The 22016-nt window shown below is 45.7% G+C and overlaps 1 protein-coding gene across 1 annotated transcript in view; it reads right to left on the bottom strand.

Annotated features, from left to right (window-relative positions):
• Positions 1-22016, bottom strand: part of LOC130129680 (protein 4.1-like) — a gene marked incomplete at its 3' end in the record, with an annotated part of 176054 nt that overhangs the window by 97381 nt on the left and 56657 nt on the right. Inside the window, exons 11-13 of the mRNA XM_056299267.1 lie at positions 15286-15438; positions 9782-9879; positions 9210-9385 (exon numbers count right to left, since the gene is read on the bottom strand). Of these exons, the coding sequence (XP_056155242.1) occupies positions 9210-9385; positions 9782-9879; positions 15286-15438 (427 nt within the window). The remainder of the gene's footprint in view (positions 1-9209; positions 9386-9781; positions 9880-15285; positions 15439-22016) is intronic.

Below are 22016 nucleotides of genomic sequence, written 5' to 3'. Positions count from 1 at the left end.
AACACATACTGCTGCTGCTCTACCAAACCAGAAAACACAAACTGCTGCTGCTCTACCAAACCAGAAAACACATACTGCTGCTGCTGCTCTACCAAACCAGAAAACACATACTGCTGCTGCTCTACCAAACCAGAAAACACACACTGCTGCTGCTGCTCTACCAAACCAGAAAACACATACTGCTGCTGCTGCTCTACTAAACCAGAAAACACATACTGCTGCTGCTGCTCTACCAAACCAGAAAACACATACTGCTGCTGCTCTACCAAACCAGAAAACACATACTGCTGCTGCTGCTCTACCAAACCAGAAAACACATACTGCTGCTGCTCTACCAAACCAGAAAACACACACTGCTGCTGCTGCTCTACCAAACCAGAAAACACACACTGCTGCTGCTCTACCAAACCAGAAAACACATACTGCTGCTGCTCTACCAAACCAGAAAACACATACTGCTGCTGCTGCTCTACCAAACCAGAAAACACATACTGCTGCTGCTCTACCAAACCAGAAAACACACACTGCTGCTGCTCTACCAAACCAGAAAACACACACTGCTGCTGCTGCTCTACCAAACCAGAAAACACACACTGCTGCTCTACCAAACCAGAAAACACATACTGCTGCTCTACCAAACCAGAAAACACATACTGCTGCTGCTCTACCAAACCAGAAAACACACACTGCTGCTGCTCTACCAAACCAGAAAACACATACTGCTGCTGCTGCTCTACCAAACCAGAAAACACATACTGCTGCTGCTCTACCAAACCAGAAAACACATACTGCTGCTGCTGCTCTACCAAACCAGAAAACACACGCTGCTGCTGCTGCTCTACCAAACCAGAAACCACATGCTGCTGCTCTACCAAACCAGAAAACACATACTGCTGCTGCTCTACCAAACCAGAAAACACACACTGCTGCTGCTGCTCTACCAAATCAGAAAACACATACTGCTGCTGCTCTACCAAACCAGAAAACACATACTGCTGCTGCTCCACCAAACCAGAAAACACACACTGCTGCTGCTCTACCAAACCAGAAAACACACACTGCTGCTGCTGCTCTACCAAACCAGAAAACACATACTGCTGCTGCTCTACCAAACCAGAAAACACATACTGCTGCTGCTGCTCTACTAAACCAGAAAACACATACTGCTGCTGCTGCTCTACCAAACCAGAAAACACATACTGCTGCTGCTCTACCAAACCAGAAAACACACACTGCTGCTGCTGCTCTACCAAACCAGAAAACACACACTGCTGCTGCTCTACCAAACCAGAAAACACATACTGCTGCTGCTCTACCAAACCAGAAAACACATACTGCTGCTGCTGCTCTACCAAACCAGAAAACACATACTGCTGCTGCTCTACCAAACCAGAAAACACACACTGCTGCTGCTCTACCAAACCAGAAAACACACACTGCTGCTGCTGCTCTACCAAACCAGAAAACACACACTGCTGCTCTACCAAACCAGAAAACACATACTGCTGCTCTACCAAACCAGAAAACACATACTGCTGCTGCTCTACCAAACCAGAAAACACACACTGCTGCTGCTCTACCAAACCAGAAAACACATACTGCTGCTGCTGCTCTACCAAACCAGAAAACACATACTGCTGCTGCTCTACCAAACCAGAAAACACATACTGCTGCTGCTGCTCTACTAAACCAGAAAACACACGCTGCTGCTGCTGCTCTACCAAACCAGAAACCACATGCTGCTGCTCTACCAAACCAGAAAACACATACTGCTGCTGCTCTACCAAACCAGAAAACACACACTGCTGCTGCTGCTCTACCAAATCAGAAAACACATACTGCTGCTGCTCTACCAAACCAGAAAACACATACTGCTGCTGCTCCACCAAACCAGAAAACACACACTGCTGCTGCTCTACCAAACCAGAAAACACACACTGCTGCTGCTGCTCTACCAAACCAGAAAACACATACTGCTGCTGCTGCTGCTCTACCAAACCAGAAAACACACACTGCTGCTCTACCAAACCAGAAAACACATACTGCTGCTGCTCTACCAAACCAGAAAACACATACTGCTGCTGCTCTACTAAACCAGAAAACACACACTGCTGCTCTACCAAACCAGAAAACACATACTGCTGCTGCTCTACCAAACCAGAAAACACACACTGCTGCTGCTGCTCTACCAAACCAGAAAACACACGCTGCTGCTGCTGCTCTACCAAACCAGAAACCACATGCTGCTGCTCTACCAAACCAGAAAACACACACTGCTGCTGCTCTACCAAACCAGAAAACACACACTGCTGCTGCTCTACCAAACCAGAAACCACATACTGCTGCTGCTGCTCTACCAAACCAGAAAACACATACTGCTGCTGCTCTACCAAACCAGAAAACACATACTGCTGCTGCTCTACCAAACCAGAAAACACATACTGCTGCTGCTCTACCAAACCAGAAAACACATACTGCTGCTGCTCTACCAAACCAGAAAACACATACTGCTGCTGCTCTACCAAACCAGAAAACACACACTGCTGCTGCTGCTCTACCAAACCAGAAAACACATACTGCTGCTGCTCTACCAAACCAGAAAACACATACTGCTGCTGCTCTACCAAACCAGAAAACACACACTGCTGCTGCTGCTGCTCTACCAAACCAGAAAACACATACTGCTGCTGCTGCTCTACCAAACCAGAAAACACATACTGCTGCTGCTGCTCTACCAAACCAGAAAACACATACTGCTGCTGCTCTACCAAACCAGAAAACACATACTGCTGCTCTACCAAACCAGAAAACACATACTGCTGCTGCTCTACCAAACCAGAAAACACACACTGCTGCTGCTGCTCTACCAAACCAGAAAACACACACTGCTGCTGCTGCTCTACCAAACCAGAAAACACATACTGCTGCTGCTCTACCAAACCAGAAAACACATACTGCTGCTGCTCTACCAAACCAGAAAACACATACTGCTGCTGCTCTACCAAACCAGAAAACACATACTGCTGCTGCTGCTCTACCAAACCAGAAAACACATACTGCTGCTGCTCTACCAAACCAGAAAACACATACTGCTGCTGCTCTACCAAACCAGAAAACACATACTGCTGCTGCTGCTGCTCTACCAAACCAGAAAACACACACTGCTGCTGCTGCTCTACCAAACCAGAAAACACATACTGCTGCTGCTCTACCAAACCAGAAAACACACACTGCTGCTGCTGCTCTACCAAACCAGAAAACACACACTGCTGCTGCTCTACCAAACCAGAAAACACACACTGCTGCTGCTGCTGCTCTACCAAACCAGAAAACACACACTGCTGCTGCTGCTCTACCAAACCAGAAAACACACACTGCTGCTGCTGCTCTACCAAACCAGAAAACACACACTGCTGCTGCTGCTCTACCAAACCAGAAAACACACACTGCTGCTGCTGCTCTACCAAACCAGAAAACACACACTGCTGCTGCTGCTCTACCAAACCAGAAAACACATACTGCTGCTGCTCTACCAAACCAGAAAACACATACTGCTGCTGCTCTACCAAACCAGAAAACACATACTGCTGCTGCTGCTCTACCAAACCAGAAAACACATACTGCTGCTGCTCTACCAAACCAGAAAACACATACTGCTGCTGCTCTACCAAACCAGAAAACACATACTGCTGCTGCTCTACCAAACCAGAAAACACACACTGCTGCTGCTGCTCTACCAAACCAGAAAACACATACTGCTGCTGCTCTACCAAACCAGAAAACACACACTGCTGCTGCTGCTCTACCAAACCAGAAAACACATACTGCTGCTGCTCTACCAAACCAGAAAACACATACTGCTGCTCTACCAAACCAGAAAACACATACTGCTGCTCTACCAAACCAGAAAACACACACTGCTGCTGCTGCTCTACCAAACCAGAAAACACATACTGCTGCTGCTGCTCTACCAAACCAGAAAACACATACTGCTGCTGCTCTACCAAACCAGAAAACACACACTGCTGCTGCTGCTCTACCAAACCAGAAAACACACACTGCTGCTGCTCTACCAAACCAGAAAACACATACTGCTGCTGCTGCTCTACCAAACCAGAAAACACATACTGCTGCTGCTCTACCAAACCAGAAAACACATACTGCTGCTGCTCTACCAAACCAGAAAACACACACTGCTGCTGCTCTACCAAACCAGAAAACACATACTGCTGCTGCTGCTCTACCAAACCAGAAAACACATACTGCTGCTGCTCTACCAAACCAGAAAACACACACTGCTGCTGCTCTACCAAACCAGAAAACACATACTGCTGCTGCTCTACCAAACCAGAAAACACATACTGCTGCTGCTCTACCAAACCAGAAAACACATACTGCTGCTGCTGCTCTACCAAACCAGAAAACACACACTGCTGCTGCTCTACTAAACCAGAAAACACACGCTGCTGCTGCTGCTCTACCAAACCAGAAAACACATACTGCTGCTGCTGCTCTACCAAACCAGAAAACACATACTGCTGCTGCTCTACCAAACCAGAAAACACATACTGCTGCTGCTCTACCAAACCAGAAAACACACACTGCTGCTGCTCTACCAAACCAGAAAACACATACTGCTGCTGCTCTACCAAACCAGAAAACACACACTGCTGCTGCTCTACCAAACCAGAAAACACACACTGCTGCTGCTCTACCAAACCAGAAAACACATACTGCTGCTGCTCTACCAAACCAGAAAACACATACTGCTGCTGCTCTACTAAACCAGAAAACACACGCTGCTGCTGCTGCTCTACCAAACCAGAAAACACACACTGCTGCTGCTCTACCAAACCAGAAAACACATACTGCTGCTGCTCTACCAAACCAGAAAACACATACTGCTGCTGCTGCTCTACCAAACCAGAAAACACATACTGCTGCTGCTCTACCAAACCAGAAAACACATACTGCTGCTGCTCTACCAAACCAGAAAACACATACTGCTGCTGCTCTACCAAACCAGAAAACACATACTGCTGCTGCTCTACCAAACCAGAAAACACATACTGCTGCTGCTCTACCAAACCAGAAAACACACACTGCTGCTGCTGCTCTACCAAACCAGAAAACACACACTGCTGCTGCTGCTCTACCAAACCAGAAAACACATACTGTTGCTGCTCTACCAAACCAGAAAACACACACTGCTGCTGCTCTACCAAACCAGAAAACACATACTGCTGCTGCTCTACCAAACCAGAAAACACATACTGCTGCTGCTCTACCAAACCAGAAAACACACACTGCTGCTGCTGCTCTACCAAACCAGAAAACACATACTGCTGCTGCTGCTCTACCAAACCAGAAAACACATACTGCTGCTGCTCTACCAAACCAGAAAACACATACTGCTGCTGCTCTACCAAACCAGAAAACACATACTGCTGCTGCTCTACCAAACCAGAAAACACACACTGCTGCTGCTGCTCTACCAAACCAGAAAACACATACTGCTGCTGCTCTACCAAACCAGAAAACACACACTGCTGCTGCTGCTCTACCAAACCAGAAAACACATACTGCTGCTGCTGCTCTACCAAACCAGAAAACACATACTGCTGCTGCTGCTCTACCAAACCAGAAAACACACACTGCTGCTGCTGCTCTACCAAACCAGAAAACACACACTGCTGCTGCTCTACCAAACCAGAAAACACATACTGCTGCTGCTGCTCTACCAAACCAGAAAACACATACTGCTGCTGCTGCTCTACCAAACCAGAAAACACATACTGCTGCTGCTCTACCAAACCAGAAAACACACACTGCTGCTGCTCTACCAAACCAGAAAACACATACTGCTGCTGCTCTACCAAACCAGAAAACACACACTGCTGCTGCTCTACCAAACCAGAAAACACACACTGCTGCTGCTCTACCAAACCAGAAAACACATACTGCTGCTGCTCTACCAAACCAGAAAACACATACTGCTGCTGCTGCTCTACCAAACCAGAAAACACACACTGCTGCTGCTCTACTAAACCAGAAAACACACGCTGCTGCTGCTGCTCTACCAAACCAGAAAACACATACTGCTGCTGCTGCTCTACCAAACCAGAAAACACATACTGCTGCTCTACCAAACCAGAAAACACATACTGCTGCTGCTCTACCAAACCAGAAAACACACACTGCTGCTGCTCTACCAAACCAGAAAACACATACTGCTGCTGCTCTACCAAACCAGAAAACACACACTGCTGCTGCTCTACCAAACCAGAAAACACACACTGCTGCTGCTCTACCAAACCAGAAAACACATACTGCTGCTGCTCTACCAAACCAGAAAACACATACTGCTGCTGCTCTACTAAACCAGAAAACACATACTGCTGCTGCTCTACCAAACCAGAAAACACATACTGCTGCTGCTGCTCTACCAAACCAGAAAACACACACTGCTGCTGCTCTACTAAACCAGAAAACACACGCTGCTGCTGCTGCTCTACCAAACCAGAAAACACATACTGCTGCTGCTGCTCTACCAAACCAGAAAACACATACTGCTGCTCTACCAAACCAGAAAACACATACTGCTGCTGCTCTACCAAACCAGAAAACACACACTGCTGCTGCTCTACCAAACCAGAAAACACATACTGCTGCTGCTCTACCAAACCAGAAAACACACACTGCTGCTGCTCTACCAAACCAGAAAACACACACTGCTGCTGCTCTACCAAACCAGAAAACACATACTGCTGCTGCTCTACCAAACCAGAAAACACATACTGCTGCTGCTCTACTAAACCAGAAAACACACGCTGCTGCTGCTGCTCTACCAAACCAGAAAACACATACTGCTGCTGCTCTACCAAACCAGAAAACACATACTGCTGCTGCTCTACCAAACCAGAAAACACACACTGCTGCTGCTGCTCTACCAAACCAGAAAACACACACTGCTGCTGCTCTACCAAACCAGAAAACACATACTGCTGCTCTACCAAACCAGAAAACACATACTGCTGCTGCTCTACCAAACCAGAAAACACATACTGCTGCTGCTCTACCAAACCAGAAAACACATACTGCTGCTGCTGCTCTACCAAACCAGAAAACACATACTGCTGCTGCTCTACCAAACCAGAAAACACATACTGCTGCTGCTGCTCTACCAAACCAGAAAACACATACTGCTGCTGCTGCTCTACCAAACCAGAAAACACATACTGCTGCTGCTCTACCAAACCAGAAAACACATACTGCTGCTGCTCTACCAAACCAGAAAACACATACTGCTGCTGCTCTACCAAACCAGAAAACACATACTGCTGCTGCTCTACCAAACCAGAAAACACACACTGCTGCTGCTGCTGCTGCTCTACCAAACCAGAAAACACATACTGCTGCTGCTGCTGCTGCTCTACCAAACCAGAAAACACACACTGCTGCTGCTGCTGCTGCTCTACCAAACCAGAAAACACACACTGCTGCTGCTGCTGCTGCTCTACCAAACCAGAAAACACATACTGCTGCTGCTCTACCAAACCAGAAAACACACACTGCTGCTGCTCTACCAAACCAGAAAACACACACTGCTGCTGCTGCTGCTCTACCAAACCAGAAAACACACACTGCTGCTGCTGCTCTACCAAACCAGAAAACACACACTGCTGCTGCTGCTCTACCAAACCAGAAAACACACACTGCTGCTGCTGCTCTACCAAACCAGAAAACACACACTGCTGCTGCTGCTCTACCAAACCAGAAAACACACACTGCTGCTGCTGCTCTACCAAACCAGAAAACACATACTGTTTCCTCCAGACGTGACGTTTGGCATTCAGGCCAAAGAGTTCAATCTTGGTTTCATCAGACCAGAGAATCTTGTTTCTCATGGTCTGAGAGTCCTTTAGGTGCTTTCTGGCAAACTCCAAGCGGGCTGTCATGTACCTTTTACTGAGCAGAGGCTTCCGTCTGGCCACTCTACCATAAAGGCCTGATTGGTGGAGTGCTGCAGAGATGGTTGTCCTTCTGGAAGGTTCTCCCATCTCCACAGAGGAACGCTGGAGCTCTGTCAGAGTGACATTCGGGTTCTTGGTCACGTCCCTGACCAAGGCCCTTCTCCCCCGATTGCTCAGTTTGGCTGGGCGGCCAGCTCTAGGAAGAGTCCTGGTGGATCCAAACTTCTTCCATTTACGAATGATGGAGACCATTGTGCTCTTCAGGACCTTCAAAGTTGTAGAAATGTTTTGTACCCTTCCCCAGATCTGTGCCTCGATACAATCCTGTCTCGGAGGTCCACAGACAATTCCTTTGACTTCGTGGCTTGGTTTCTGCTCTGACATGCACTGTCAACAGTGGGACCTTATATAGACAGGTGTGTCCCTTTCCAAATCATGTCCCATCCATTGAATTTACTACAGGTGGACTCCAATCAAGATGTAGAAACATCTCAAGGATGATCAGAGGAAACAGGATGAACCTGAGCTCAATTTTGAGTGTCATAGCAAAGGGTGTGAATACTTATGTACATGCAATATTTAAGTTTTTTATTTTTAATAAATTTGCAAACATTTCTACAAAACCTTTTTTGCTTTGTCATTATGGGGTATTGTGTGTAGATTGATAAGAAAAAAAGGAATTTAATCCATTTTGGAATAAGGCTGTAACCTAACAAAATGTGGGGAAAGTGAAGAGGTGTAAATACTTTCCGGATGCACTGTATGTATGAGGGAAGTGTGACAGTGGTGAGGTCAGTGGTTGGAATGACAGATGGGTTCAAGGTGGAGGTGAGATTACATCAAGGATTGGCTCTGAGCCCTTTCTTGTTTGCAGTGGTGATGGACAGGTTGACGGACGAGATTAGGCAGGAGTCTCCGTGGACTATGATGTTCGCAGATGACATTGTGATCTGTAGTGAGAGTAGGGTGCAGGTGGAGGAGAGCCTGGAGAGGTGGAGGTATGCACTGGAGAGAAGAGGAATGAAAGTCAGCAGGAGGAAGACGGAACACCTATGTGTGAATGAGAGGGAGGACAGTGGAATGGTCAGGATGCAAGGAGTGGAGGTGACGAAGGTGTATGAGTTTAAATACTTGGTGAGTGTAGTATGAGTATCTCCGTCTAGACTGCGGCTCATGGTGTACCACTAGTAGTATTAGTAGTATTACTAATAGTAATGGTAAGTGTATTATGAGTACCTCCATCCAGACTGCGGCTCATGGTGTACCTCTTGCTGGTGGAGCGGCTGAAGTACGGTGCCGGTCGGGCAATCTGGGAACTGGCCCGGCGGGTCTGGATCTGAGTTCTACCACTGTATCTGAACTTAGACCCCAGACTCAAAAACTTCTTTGGAGGCTCCTCAGGGGACACCAGCCTGGGCAAAAGACACAGACACATATGGAGAGAGAATGAGAAAAAAGACAAGAGGATGAGAGTAATAAAGGACTTCTGTCTGTCTGACCCCTTTTTCTCATTTTCTTGCTTTATCTTTATCAGCTCATAGACAGACAGACAAAGACGGATGGCTGGATGGCTGGATACATAGATAGATAGACAGACAGACAGATAGACAGATAGATAGATAGGTAGACAGACAGACAGATAGACAGATAGACAGAGAGACAGATAGATAGATAGATAGATAGATAGATAGATAGATAGATAGATAGATAGATAGATAGATAGATAGATAGATAGATAGATAGATAGATAGATAGATAGATAGATAGATAGATAGATAGATAGATAGATAGATAGATAGATAACAGACCTGAAGAAAGTGTGATGCTCCACACAGACCTTCCAGAGTCTCTTAGCAGCTCGGTGGTTATGGAGCTTAAACCCGATGGTCGACTCAAACTGTTCAAACTGAGAGAGGCAGATATGAGAGAGAGACAGAGAGGTGGAAAAACAGAGAGAGATCAGAGAGACATATGAGAGAGACAGACAGAGGTAAAAGAGAGGGAAGGGAAGAGACTCGGGAGGTATGTTAATATGGTACAAATCAGAACTCAATTAAGCTAATTAAAATAGGGGCTTTTTATATCTGGTTAGAAATTAATAAGGCATTTACCTCCACCGAGAAAAACATCCTCCTGTCTACTACCTACATACCCCAATGCAATCCCCATATTTTAAAGACCATATGTTCTCCATCCTAGGGGAGGAGCTTTGCCATTTCCAGTCCCATAGCCACATTGTAGTCTGTAGGGGCCTCAGCGCCCATACACGAGGAGAACCTGACACTCTCAGCACACAGGGAGACAAACACCTACCAGGAAGTGGAAACATCCCCTCCCCAATATGCCCCCCCCCCAGTCACAACTACGGCAAAGCAACAAACAAACACGAGTCACAACTCCTACAGCTCTGTCATTCACTGGGCCAGTCAACAGAAGGCTTCGAGAGAAACTCCCACAGTAGGTACACCTACACCTACAGCTCATCTCTGGGTAACAGTACAGTAGATTACTTCATCTCTGGCCTCAGCCTGGCATCTCTCAGAGCATTCACAGTCAACTCACCAACACCCCTGTCAGACCACAGCAAAACCAGTCTACCTGAACACATTAACGTCCAGACATGAAGTATCAAAACCAGCCAAACCACATACTATTAAAAAAGGCTACAAATGGAAGGAAAGTAATGTAGAAACCTACCAAAATGCTATCGGGCAACAAGTACAATCACTCATATACCAGTTTCTGGGGAAAAAAAACCTTTCAATATAACAGTGAAGGTGTAAACAAGAGAGTAGAAAGCTTTCATAATAAATATGACCTTTCAGCCTCTTTAGTAAACCTACAGGCCTCAAATAGAAGCGCCAAAAAAAAGATAACAACAATGACAAATGGTTTGATAATGAATGTAAAAACCCCAGAAATCTATTAAGAAACCTATCAAACCAAACACATAGGAGACCAGAACATACATCTTCAACTATGGTGAAACATTAAAACAGTATAAACAATACAGTAAGGAAAAAGGGGACCCCCATGTTAGAAATCAGCTACATGCTATTGAGGAATCCATAAAAACAAACCACTTCTGGGAAAACACTCTAAACAAACAAATATATGAGGCTCTACCCATCCAGAATGGAGATGTATGGGTAAACCACTTCTCCAATCTCTTTGGTCCAATAGAGAAGAATAAACAGCAAAAAAACATGCAAGATAAACTACATAGTTTAGAGTCAACTTTAAAAGACCATCAGAACCCACTAGACTCCCCAATTATACTAAAAGAACGACAGGAAAAAATAAAATCACTCAAAACCAAGAAGGCCTGTGCTGTTGATGACTTCCTAAATAAAACGATCAAACTCACAGACCCAAAATTCCAATTGGCTATACAAACTATTAAACATCGTCCTTGGCTCCGGGATCTTCCCCCAATATTTGGAACCAAGGACTGAGTAGAAAAGTGGAGATAAATTTGACCCCAATAACTCATGTGGAATCTGTCAACAGCAACCTCGGGAAAATCCTGTGTGATCATCAACCGCAGACTCCTACATGTCCTTACTGAAAATAATGTCCTGAGCAAATCCCAAACTGGCTTTTTACCAAATTATCATACAACAGACCATATCGTCACCCTCAGCACCCTAATTGACAACCAAATAAACAAAAACTAAAGCAGGTTATTCTCCTGCTTTGTTGATTTCAAAAAAGCCCTCGATTTAATTTGGCATGGGGGTCTGCTGTACAAACTTGGAAAGTGGTGTGGGGGGGGGGACCTACGGCATTATAAACTCAAAGTACACAAACAAGAAATGTGCTGTCAAAATAGGCAAAAAAACAGACTACTTTCCCCAAAGCTGGGGTGTCAGACAGGGATGCATGTTGAGTCCGACCCTCTTCAACATATCAATGAACTGGTGAAGGCATTCGAACAGTCTCCAGTGCCTGGCATCAGCCCAGTAGACACAGAAGTCAAATGTCTACTGTTTGCAGACAATCTGGTGCTCCTGTCTCCAACCAAAGAAGGGCTACAACAGCACCTTGATCTCCTCCACCAATTCTCCCAGACCTGGGCCTGACAGTGAATATACCCAAGACAAAAATTATTTTTATTTTATCACTTTATTGATCCCTGTGGGGAAATCTTCCTCTGCATGTAACCCATCCTAGCTGTGTAGCTAGGAGCAGTGGGCAGCCGCTGTGCAGTGCCCGGGGACCACCTCCGGTTCGTCTTACCATGCCTCGGTCAGGGGCAAGACAGGCGTATTAACCCTAACATGCATGTCTTTTTGATGATATTCCAAAAAAGACCCAGCCTCCAGAATCACAAATATAAATTCTTTCTAGATGTGATTGCTCTAGAACATACATAAAGCTATACCTACATTGCCTAAACAGCAGCACCACAGGTGACTTCACGAACACTGAACTACCTCAGAGACAAGGCAAGAAGGGCTGTTTACACCATTAGAAAGAACATCAACTTAAAAAAAAAGAACAAGTTTGACATCCCAATTCAAATTTGGCTTAAAATATTAAAAGCATGGATGATTTGCTCTATGATGTTCTTAGGCAATCCAGAACTGATTTTGACAATATTTCTGAGTTGTAAAAAACAAAACTGAACCAATTTCATCGCCAAACTCCATGGGGGGGGGGGGTCATGAAGCCTTCTTGAGTTTTAAGGGTATAAGAACTTTTCTATATATAAAATACATACATCTCAGCATTTAATTCATTTCTCTGAAGAAGACAACAAAATTGAAGGGTTATCTTAGAAATTTATATTTTTATTTATTTAGAAAACTAAGAAAGACATAAACTTGAAAAAATCTCACGAGGATAAGGGTGCGTGTACACGTGAACACCAGCAGTATTCACGAGGCTAAACTAGCAGAGCAAGCCAGCTAAATTAGCTAGTACATAGTCACACAAAAAAAAAGAAAGAAAAGAAAAAAAGGGGCTGATGTAAAAATGGCCAAGTGTCAAGGAAGAGAATGCTGAATTTCTCAAAAAGAAACAAAGAGGAATTACCAACACAGTTATATTGAGATTGGCTTCATGGACGCAATGGACAACATTAGAACTGAATGTGTCATCTGTGGTGACAAATTGGCAAATGAAAGTATGAAACCCTGCAAACTGCAGCGACACCAGACTACTAAACACCCTGAGATGGTGGGTCAACCCAGGGAGTTTTGCCCCTCCCCTTTTTTTGTAACTGTATGTGGGTGGGGTGGGAGTGGCGGTGGGGGGTCCTCAGTCTATACAATGGTAAAATAGGGGCCCTTGAGAAAAGGGCTGGGAACCACTGCTCTAGACACTGTCTGCACACTGTCGGGATTTCCTCGGTGTAGGAATGGGACCAGAAAAAAATGCATATTTTTCTGACGCTCTTGACCATTTCTGCCAGTGTCTCAAAGTCCCACTGTAGTTTAACAGACTGTTTGAGCTTACTGTCGTTTGTGGCGCTGTGCACAATAACCATTAGGGCAGTTGTGTGGCAGTCAATGAAAGTGGGGAAAAGTTCAACAATGTTCCAGATTTTTGCACCAGTTAAGGCAGCAGGTGATTCCATTTGGAACTTAAACAGATCTAATTCTGGAATCACCAACCAGGAGGACCTCAGGCTCCCCATCTACACAGCCACCACTGTAGACAGAGAGATTAGGTGGCTCAAAGTGGGGGACTGAAGTCTTCCGTGTAGTTGACCACCGGTGGGACCACACAAAGTGCAGGGTTCACATGATGAGCAGCGGAGGTAGCAGTAAAGACATGGCCTGCATCGTGGGTATCCGGTTTGATGGTAGGAGCTTGCAACCGTGGATGCTTTCCCTCCGGAGATATGGACAGGTGGGTTTCAGAGTTGGGGCTTGGGGCCGAGGGTTTCTTGATCAGCGGCACAGCTCCGGGTTCATGTGCAGGCCATTGCGTGGTGGGGGCCACATTCTCAGCTACTGTTTATGCGGCTAGCGGTGTAAAAAAAGTTCCAGAGTGGCAGAGCATCGTAGCCCGTCTCTGGGTCGAAGACAGGAAGCAAACCCTTCTCCTCTTTACTTTTACCTCCGAAGCCCAAGAGAGGGCATCCCCCTGAGCTGAGATTGGGCTGGGTGGCTCCAAAGCAGCTAGCCACTGTTGGAGTCCAGTCTGTTGCTGGAGACGGCCATTGATAAGGCTGTCAATGGATGAAGTTTGTCTCCCATGCCAATAAAGACAGCAGCACTTTTTATTCTTTTACTTTAGCTGAAACCAGCTGGGATATAACTCCCATCCATCCATCATCCAAACCACTTATCCTTCTCTCAGGGTCACTGGAGCCTATCCCAGCAGTCATTGGGCGGCAGGCGGGGAGACACCCTGGACAGGCCACCAGGCCATATAACTGGGCTTATACAATATTTGCAGGACTTGTAGGATACTTATATTATGAGACAAGTGGGACATATTTTAGAGATCACATTCTGTTTGTGTTTGTTTATCTATGCATATGTATGTGTGTGTGTGTGTGTGTGTGTGTGTGTGTGTGTGTGTGTGTGTGTGTGTGTGTGTGTGTGTGTGTGTGTGTGTGTGTGTGTGTGTGTGTGTACATACACACAGAGTGTTGTGATGCGTCTAGTGCAGCAGTGTGTAGTTGGAGGGAAGGTGCATGTGTTCTTCCAACCCGCTTGTGTCCTTCCTGCCCTTAGCTTGCTGCCGCTGGCTAGCCTTTGTGGCGAATAGGGAAGCATGCTAGCGTGTAAGCCTTCCCTTGCCAGTACATAGCCTCTCCTTCACCAAGACTCCTGCCGGGCCTCCCCGTGGCCACACATGGTAACTGGGGTCTTGCGGCCCCAGGCTAACTTGGCAGGGGATCTCGGAGCAGCAGTGGGCCCCAGAGATATGGTGTGCAGGCCCACCCTGGTGGACACATCCTGGCACCTATCAACCACTGCCCCGCTGCCTTGTGGGTAAGTCTGGAAGACATAAGGCTAAGGGAGCTTACCCCAACAGAAAAGCAAGCTGTGGCGGCACGCTTCGAGGCGGTTTCTGAAAAACTGGATTTCCGGCAGCCCCCTGCAGTTGTGAGGAGGTGCCGGTCATCTAGGGATCCCCCTTGCCATCAGAACCATCTCCTCTACAATCAAGTCATGTGGCGTTGGGAGAAGCGCACCCCCCATGACACTTTAAAAACCATCTCTGCTGCGCAGGTATCTTCTTCTGCTATCTGAGTCCTCAAAGGACCCACAAATAGAAGAAGATGGTCATCATCGGGCACCATGGACAACCAGCAAGCAAGCAAGTGGTGGTGTGTGTGTGTGTGTGTGTGTACCTCTCCTGGTCTGATCTTGATGTAGAAGTTGTTTCTCTTGTAGGAGATTTTGAGGATCTTTGGCCAAGCAAAGCGATTGATCCTCAATCTGTCTCTGTAGACCAGCAGTCCACTGCTACATACACCTAGCATGATGGCTACACCTTCTGAGTCCTACACACACACACACACACACACACACACACACACATACACACAAAGAGAAAGATGGAAAGATGACATAGGATGAAAGGAACAGAGATACTTGGTGATACTGCAGGTATGTTGTGATTGGTTGATACTGTCTGTGTGTTGTCATCGGTTGATACTGTATGTGTGTTGTGATTGGGTGATACTGTCTGTGTGTTGTCATCGGTTGATACTGTATGTGTGTTGTGATTGGGTGATACTGTCTGTGCGTTGTGATTGGGTGATACTGTCTGTGTGTTGTGATTGGGTGATAATGTATGTGTTGTGATTGGGTCATACTGTATGTGCGTTGTGATTGGGTGATACTGTCTGTGTGTTGTGATTGGGTGATAATGTATGTGTTGTGATTGGGTCATACTGTATGTGTGTTGTGATTGGGTGATACTGTATGTGTGTTGTGATTGGGTGATACTGTCTGTGTGTTGTGATTGATTGATGCTGTATGTGTGTTGTGATTGATTGATGCTGTATGTGTGTTGTGATTGGGTCATACTGTATGTGTGTTGTGATTGGGTGATACTGTCTGTGTGTTGTGATTGATTGATGCTGTATTGTGTTGTGATTGATTGATGCTGTATGTGTGTTGTGATTGGGTCATACTGTATGTGTGTTGTGATTGGGTGATACTGTATGTGTGTTGTGATTGGGTGATACTGTCTGTGTGTTGTGATTGATTGATGCTGTATGTGTGTTGTGATTGGTTGATACTGTCTGTGTGTTGTCATCGGTTGATACTGTATGTGTGTTGTGATTGGGTGATACTGTCTGTGTGTTGTGATTGGGTGATAATGTATGTGTTGTGATTGGGTCATACTGTATGTGTGTTGTGATTGGGTGATACTGTCTGTGTGTTGTGATTGGGTGATAATGTATGTGTTGTGATTGGGTCATACTGTATGTGTGTTGTGATTGGGTGATACTGTCTGTGTGTTGTGATTGGGTGATAATGTATGTGTTGTGATTGGGTCATAATGTATGTGTGTTGTGATTGGGTGATACTGTATGTGTTTTGTGATTGGGTGATAATGTGTGTGTTGTGATTGGGTCATACTGTATGTGTGTTGTGATTGGGTGATACTGTATGTGTGTTGTGATTGGGTGATACTGTCTGTGTGTTGTGATTGATTGATGCTGTATGTGTGTTGTGATTGGGTCATACTGTATGTGTGTTGTGATTGGGTCATACTGTCTGTGTGTTGTGATTGATTGATGCTGTCTGTGTGTTGTGATTGGGTCATACTGTCTGTGTGTTGTGATTGGGTCATACTGTCTGTGTGTTGTGATTGATTGATGCTGTATGTGTGTTGTGATTGGGTCATACTGTATGTGTGTTGTGATTGGGAGATACTGTCTGTGTGTTGTGATTGATTGATGCTGTATGTGTGTTGTGATTGGGTCATACTGTATGTGTGTTGTGATTGGGTGATACTGTCTGTGTGTTGTGATTGATTGATGCTGTATGTGTGTTGTGATTGGGTCATACTGTAGGTGTGTTGTGATTGATTGATGCTGTAGGTGTGTTGTGATTGAGTGATACTGTATGTGTGTTGTGATTGGGTGTTACTGTCTGTGTGTTGTGATTGATTGATGCTGTATGTGTGTTGTGATTGGGTGATACTGTATGTGTGTTGTGATTGGGTGATACTGTATGTGTGTTGTGATTGGGTGATAATGTGTGTGTTGTGATTGGGTCATACTGTATGTGTGTTGTGATTGGGTGATACTGTATGTGTGTTGTGATTGGGTGATACTGTCTGTGTGTTGTGATTGATTGATGCTGTATGTGTGTTGTGATTGGGTCATACTGTATGTGTGTTGTGATTGGGTCATACTGTCTGTGTGTTGTGATTGATTGATGCTGTCTGTGTGTTGTGATTGGGTGATACTGTCTGTGTGTTGTGATTGGGTCATACTGTCTGTGTGTTGTGATTGATTGATGCTGTATGTGTGTTGTGATTGGGTCATACTGTATGTGTGTTGTGATTGGGAGATACTGTCTGTGTGTTGTGATTGATTGATGCTGTATGTGTGTTGTGATTGGGTCATACTGTATGTGTGTTGTGATTGGGTCATACTGTATGTGTGTTGTGATTGGGTGATACTGTCTGTGTGTTGTGATTGATTGATGCTGTATGTGTGTTGTGATTGGGTCATACTGTAGGTGTGTTGTGATTGATTGATGCTGTAGGTGTGTTGTGATTGAGTGATACTGTATGTGTGTTGTGATTGGGTGTTACTGTCTGTGTGTTGTGATTGATTGATGCTGTATGTGTGTTGTGATTGGGTCATACTGTATGTGTGTTGTGATTGGGTGATACTGTATGTGTGTTGTGATTGGGTCATACTGTCTGTGTGTTGTGATTGATTGATGCTGTATGTGTGTTGTGATTGGGTCATACTGTATGTGTGTTGTGATTGGGTCATACTGTCTGTGTGTTGTGATTGAGTGATACTGTATGTGTGTTGTGATTGGGTCATACTGTATGTGTGTTGTGATTGGGTGTTACTGTCTGTGTGTTGTGATTGATTGATTGATGCTGTATGTGTGTTGTGATTGGGTCATACTGTAGTTGTGTTGTGATTGAGTCATACTGTATGTGTGTTGTGATTGATTGATGCTGTATGTGTGTTGTGATTGGGTGATACTGTATGTGTGTTGTGATTGGGTGATACTGTCTGTGTGTTGTGATTGATTGATGCTGTATGTGTGTTGTGATTGATTGATGCTGTATGTGTGTTGTGATTGGGTCATACTGTATGTGTGTTGTGATTGGGTGATACTGTATGTGTGTTGTGATTGGGTGATACTGTCTGTGTGTTTTGATTGATTGATGCTGTATGTGTGTTGTGATTGATTGATGCTGTATGTGTGTTGTGATTGGGTGATACTGTATGTGTGTTGTGATTGATTGATGCTGTATGTGTGTTGTGATTGGGTGATACTGTCTGTGTGTTGTGATTGATTGATTGATACTGTATGTGTGTTGTGATTGGGTCATACTGTATGTGTGTTGTGATTGGGTGATACTGTATGTGTGTTGTGATTGGGTGATACTGTATGTGTGTTGTGATTGATTGATTGATGCTGTATGTGTGTTGTGATTGGGTGATACTGTATGTGTGTTGTGATTGATTGATTGATGCTGTATGTGTGTTGTGATTGGGTCATACTGTAGTTGTGTTGTGATTGATTGATGCTGTATGTGTGTTGTGATTGGGTGATACTGTATGTGTGTTGTGATTGGGTGATACTGTATGTGTGTTGTGATTGATTGATTGATGCTGTATGTGTGTTGTGATTGATTGATGCTGTATGTGTGTTGTGATTGGGTCATACTGTAGGTGTGTTGTGATTGAGTGATACTGTATGTGTGTTGTGATTGGGTGATACTGTCTGTGTGTTGTGATTGATTGATTGATTGATGCTGTATGTGTGTTGTGATTGGGTCATACTGTATGTGTGTTGTGATTGGGTGATACTGTATGTGTGTTGTGATTGATTGATTGATGCTGTATGTGTGTTGTGACTTATTGATGCTGTATGTGTGTTGTGATTGGGTCATACTGTATGTGTGTTGTGATTGGGTGATACTGTATGTGTGTTGTGATTGATTGATTGATGCTGTATGTGTGTTGTGATTGATTGATGCTGTATGTGTGTTGTGATTGGGTCATACTGTAGGTGTGTTGTGATTGAGTGATACTGTCTGTGTGTTGTGATTGGGTGATACTGTCTGTGTGTTGTGATTGATTGATTGATGCTGTATGTGTGTTGTGATTGGGTCATACTGTATGTGTGTTGTGATTGGGTGATACTGTATGTGTGTTGTGATTGAGTGATACTGTCTGTGTGTTGTGATTGGGTGATACTGTATGTGTGTTGTGATTGATTGATTAATGCTGTATGTGTGTTGTGATTGGGTGATACTGTATGTGTGTTGTGATTGATTGATTGATTGATGCTGTATGTGTGTTGTGACTTATTGATGCTGTATGTGTGTTGTGATTGGGTGATAGTGCTCAGTGTTTTGTGCCCACTGGAAGTGAAAGCTAAGAGTTTTAAAATCTAACAAGTGACTGTAAGAGTGGAGTCAACTGGTTACCTACCACCGCTATAGAGAGAGAAGGTAGGCACACACACACACACACACACACACACACACACACACACACACACACACACACACACACACACACACACACACACACACACACACAAGCTGTATTTGGTGTGCGGTGCTGATGAGAGGAGCTGTGAGGGTGGGGCTGCTGGTGTGTGGTGTTGATGTGCGAGGGTGGGGTTGTTGATGTGTGGTGCTGATGTGTGAGGGTGGGGTTGCTGGTGTGTGGTGCTGATGTGCGAGGGTGGGGTTGTTGATGTGTGGTGCTGATGTGTGAGGGTGGGGCTGCTGGTGTGTGGTGCTGATGTGCGAGGGTGGGGTTGTTGATGTTTGGTGCTGATGTGTGAGGGTGGGGCTGCTGGTGTGTGGTGCTGATGTGCGAGGGTGGGGTTGTTGATGTGTGGTGCTGATGTGTGAGGGTGGGGCTGCTGGTGTGTGGTGCTGATGTGCGAGGGTGGGGTTGTTGATGTGTGGTGCTGATGTGTGAGGGTGGGGCTGCTGGTGTGTGGTGCTGATGTGTGAAGTTGAGGCTGCTGGTGTGTGGTGCTGATGTGCGAGGGTGGGGTTGTTGATGTGTGGTGCTGATGTGTGAGGGTGGGGTTGCTGGTGTGTGGTGCTGATGTGTGAGGGTGGGGCTGCTGGTGTGTGGTGCTGATGTGTGAAGTTGAGGCTGCTGGTGTGTGGTGCTGATGTGCGAGGGTGGGGTTGCTGTTGTGTGGTGGTGATGTGTGAGGGTGGGGCCTCTGGTGTGTGGTGCTGATGTGCGAGGGTGGGGCTGCTGGTGTGTGGTGCTGATGTGTGAGGGTGGGGCTGCTGGTGTGTGATGGTGGTGTGTGAGGGTGGGGTTGCTGGTGTGTGTGGTATAAGATCAGATGGGTGTGTGAGAGGAACTGAACAGAGCATCGGTCCTCCAGCACAGCTGCGAGCAGACAGACAGACAGACAGACAGACAGACAGACAGACAGACAGACAGACAGACACGGTGTGTGTAGACAGACAGACAGACAGACAGACAGACAGACAGACAGACAGACAGACACGGTGTGTGTAGACAGACAGACAGACAGACAGACAGACAGACACGGTGTGTGTAGACAGACAGACAGACAGACAGACAGACAGACAGACAGACAGACAGACAGACAGACAGACAGACAGACAGACACGGTGTGTGTAGACAGACAGACAGACAGACAGACAGACAGACAGACAGACAGACAGACAGACAGACAGACAGACACGGTGTGTGTAGACAGACAGACAGACAGACAGACAGACAGACAGACAGACAGACAGACAGACAGACAGACACGGTGTGTGTAGACAGACAGACAGACAGACAGACAGACAGACAGACAGACAGACACGGTGTGTGTAGACAGACGACAGCAGATGAAACAAGACCGTCTATGAAAGACCAGCGAGTCCTGATGAGACCACCAGGTAGAAAGCATGACACAACCCTGAGAGACACACGATGAAGAGCAAGCTCACAGCCGTTCACACTGGATGATGTACACTTCTGAAGGTTTCCTGGAAGTCCTCCCAGGCACCAAGCCCGGCTGGCAGAGTCCTGGACCTCAGCTACGCTACAACCCAACCTTTACACTTTTACATTCTGACCTTTACACTTTTACATGCTGACCTTTACACTTTTACATTCTGACCTTTACACTTTTACATTCTGACCTTTACACTTTTACATTCTGACCTTTGCACTTTTACATTCTGACCTTTACACTTTTACATTCTGACCTTTACACTTTTACATTCTGACCTTTACACTTTTACATTCTGACCTTTGCACTTTTACATTCTGACCTTTGACAGCTTTACATGAAATACCACAACATGACTAAATAGCAGGGTTCAGTGACCGCTTATTGCGTCATATAACCTGCATCATATATAACCATCGTTACTCCAGCGTGCAGCTGAATACAGCCAGCACACACTGCTCGTCATACACACATGAGCCAGCAGGGGCGCTATAGCCCGGATTTATTTGGTTTGCTGTCAATTCATACCTGGTAAATGTTTACCTAACAAGTTGCAGCTGCACTCAGTAAGGACTCACGCACACATGCACGCACACGTGCACGCGCACACACACACACACACACAGCTGCTGCAACATCAGCTCAACCTTCTGCAGCTTCTGCAGCTCAGCCCCTTACACACTCCATGCTAGTCACTCTTCCTCCCCTGGACTCACCCACCGAGGGGACCACCACATCCTCTTACTGGGAGCCCAGTGTTCCCAGTAGGGGCATATGGGCAAACTGGATTCAGCCAGGAGATCCAGCATGAACACCATAGTATGCCCAACTGGTTTTATACTGGTCTGCTGATTTAACATTGTTTGACCCAGCACAGATGACACAACACACACACACACACACACACACACACACACACACA

The sequence above is a fragment of the Lampris incognitus genome, chromosome 19 (assembly GCF_029633865.1).
Source record: "Lampris incognitus isolate fLamInc1 chromosome 19, fLamInc1.hap2, whole genome shotgun sequence".
NCBI lineage: Eukaryota > Metazoa > Chordata > Actinopteri > Lampriformes > Lampridae > Lampris > Lampris incognitus.
The sequence above is the reverse complement of the archived record's forward strand: the minus strand, read 5'-3'. Positions and strand labels throughout refer to the sequence as shown.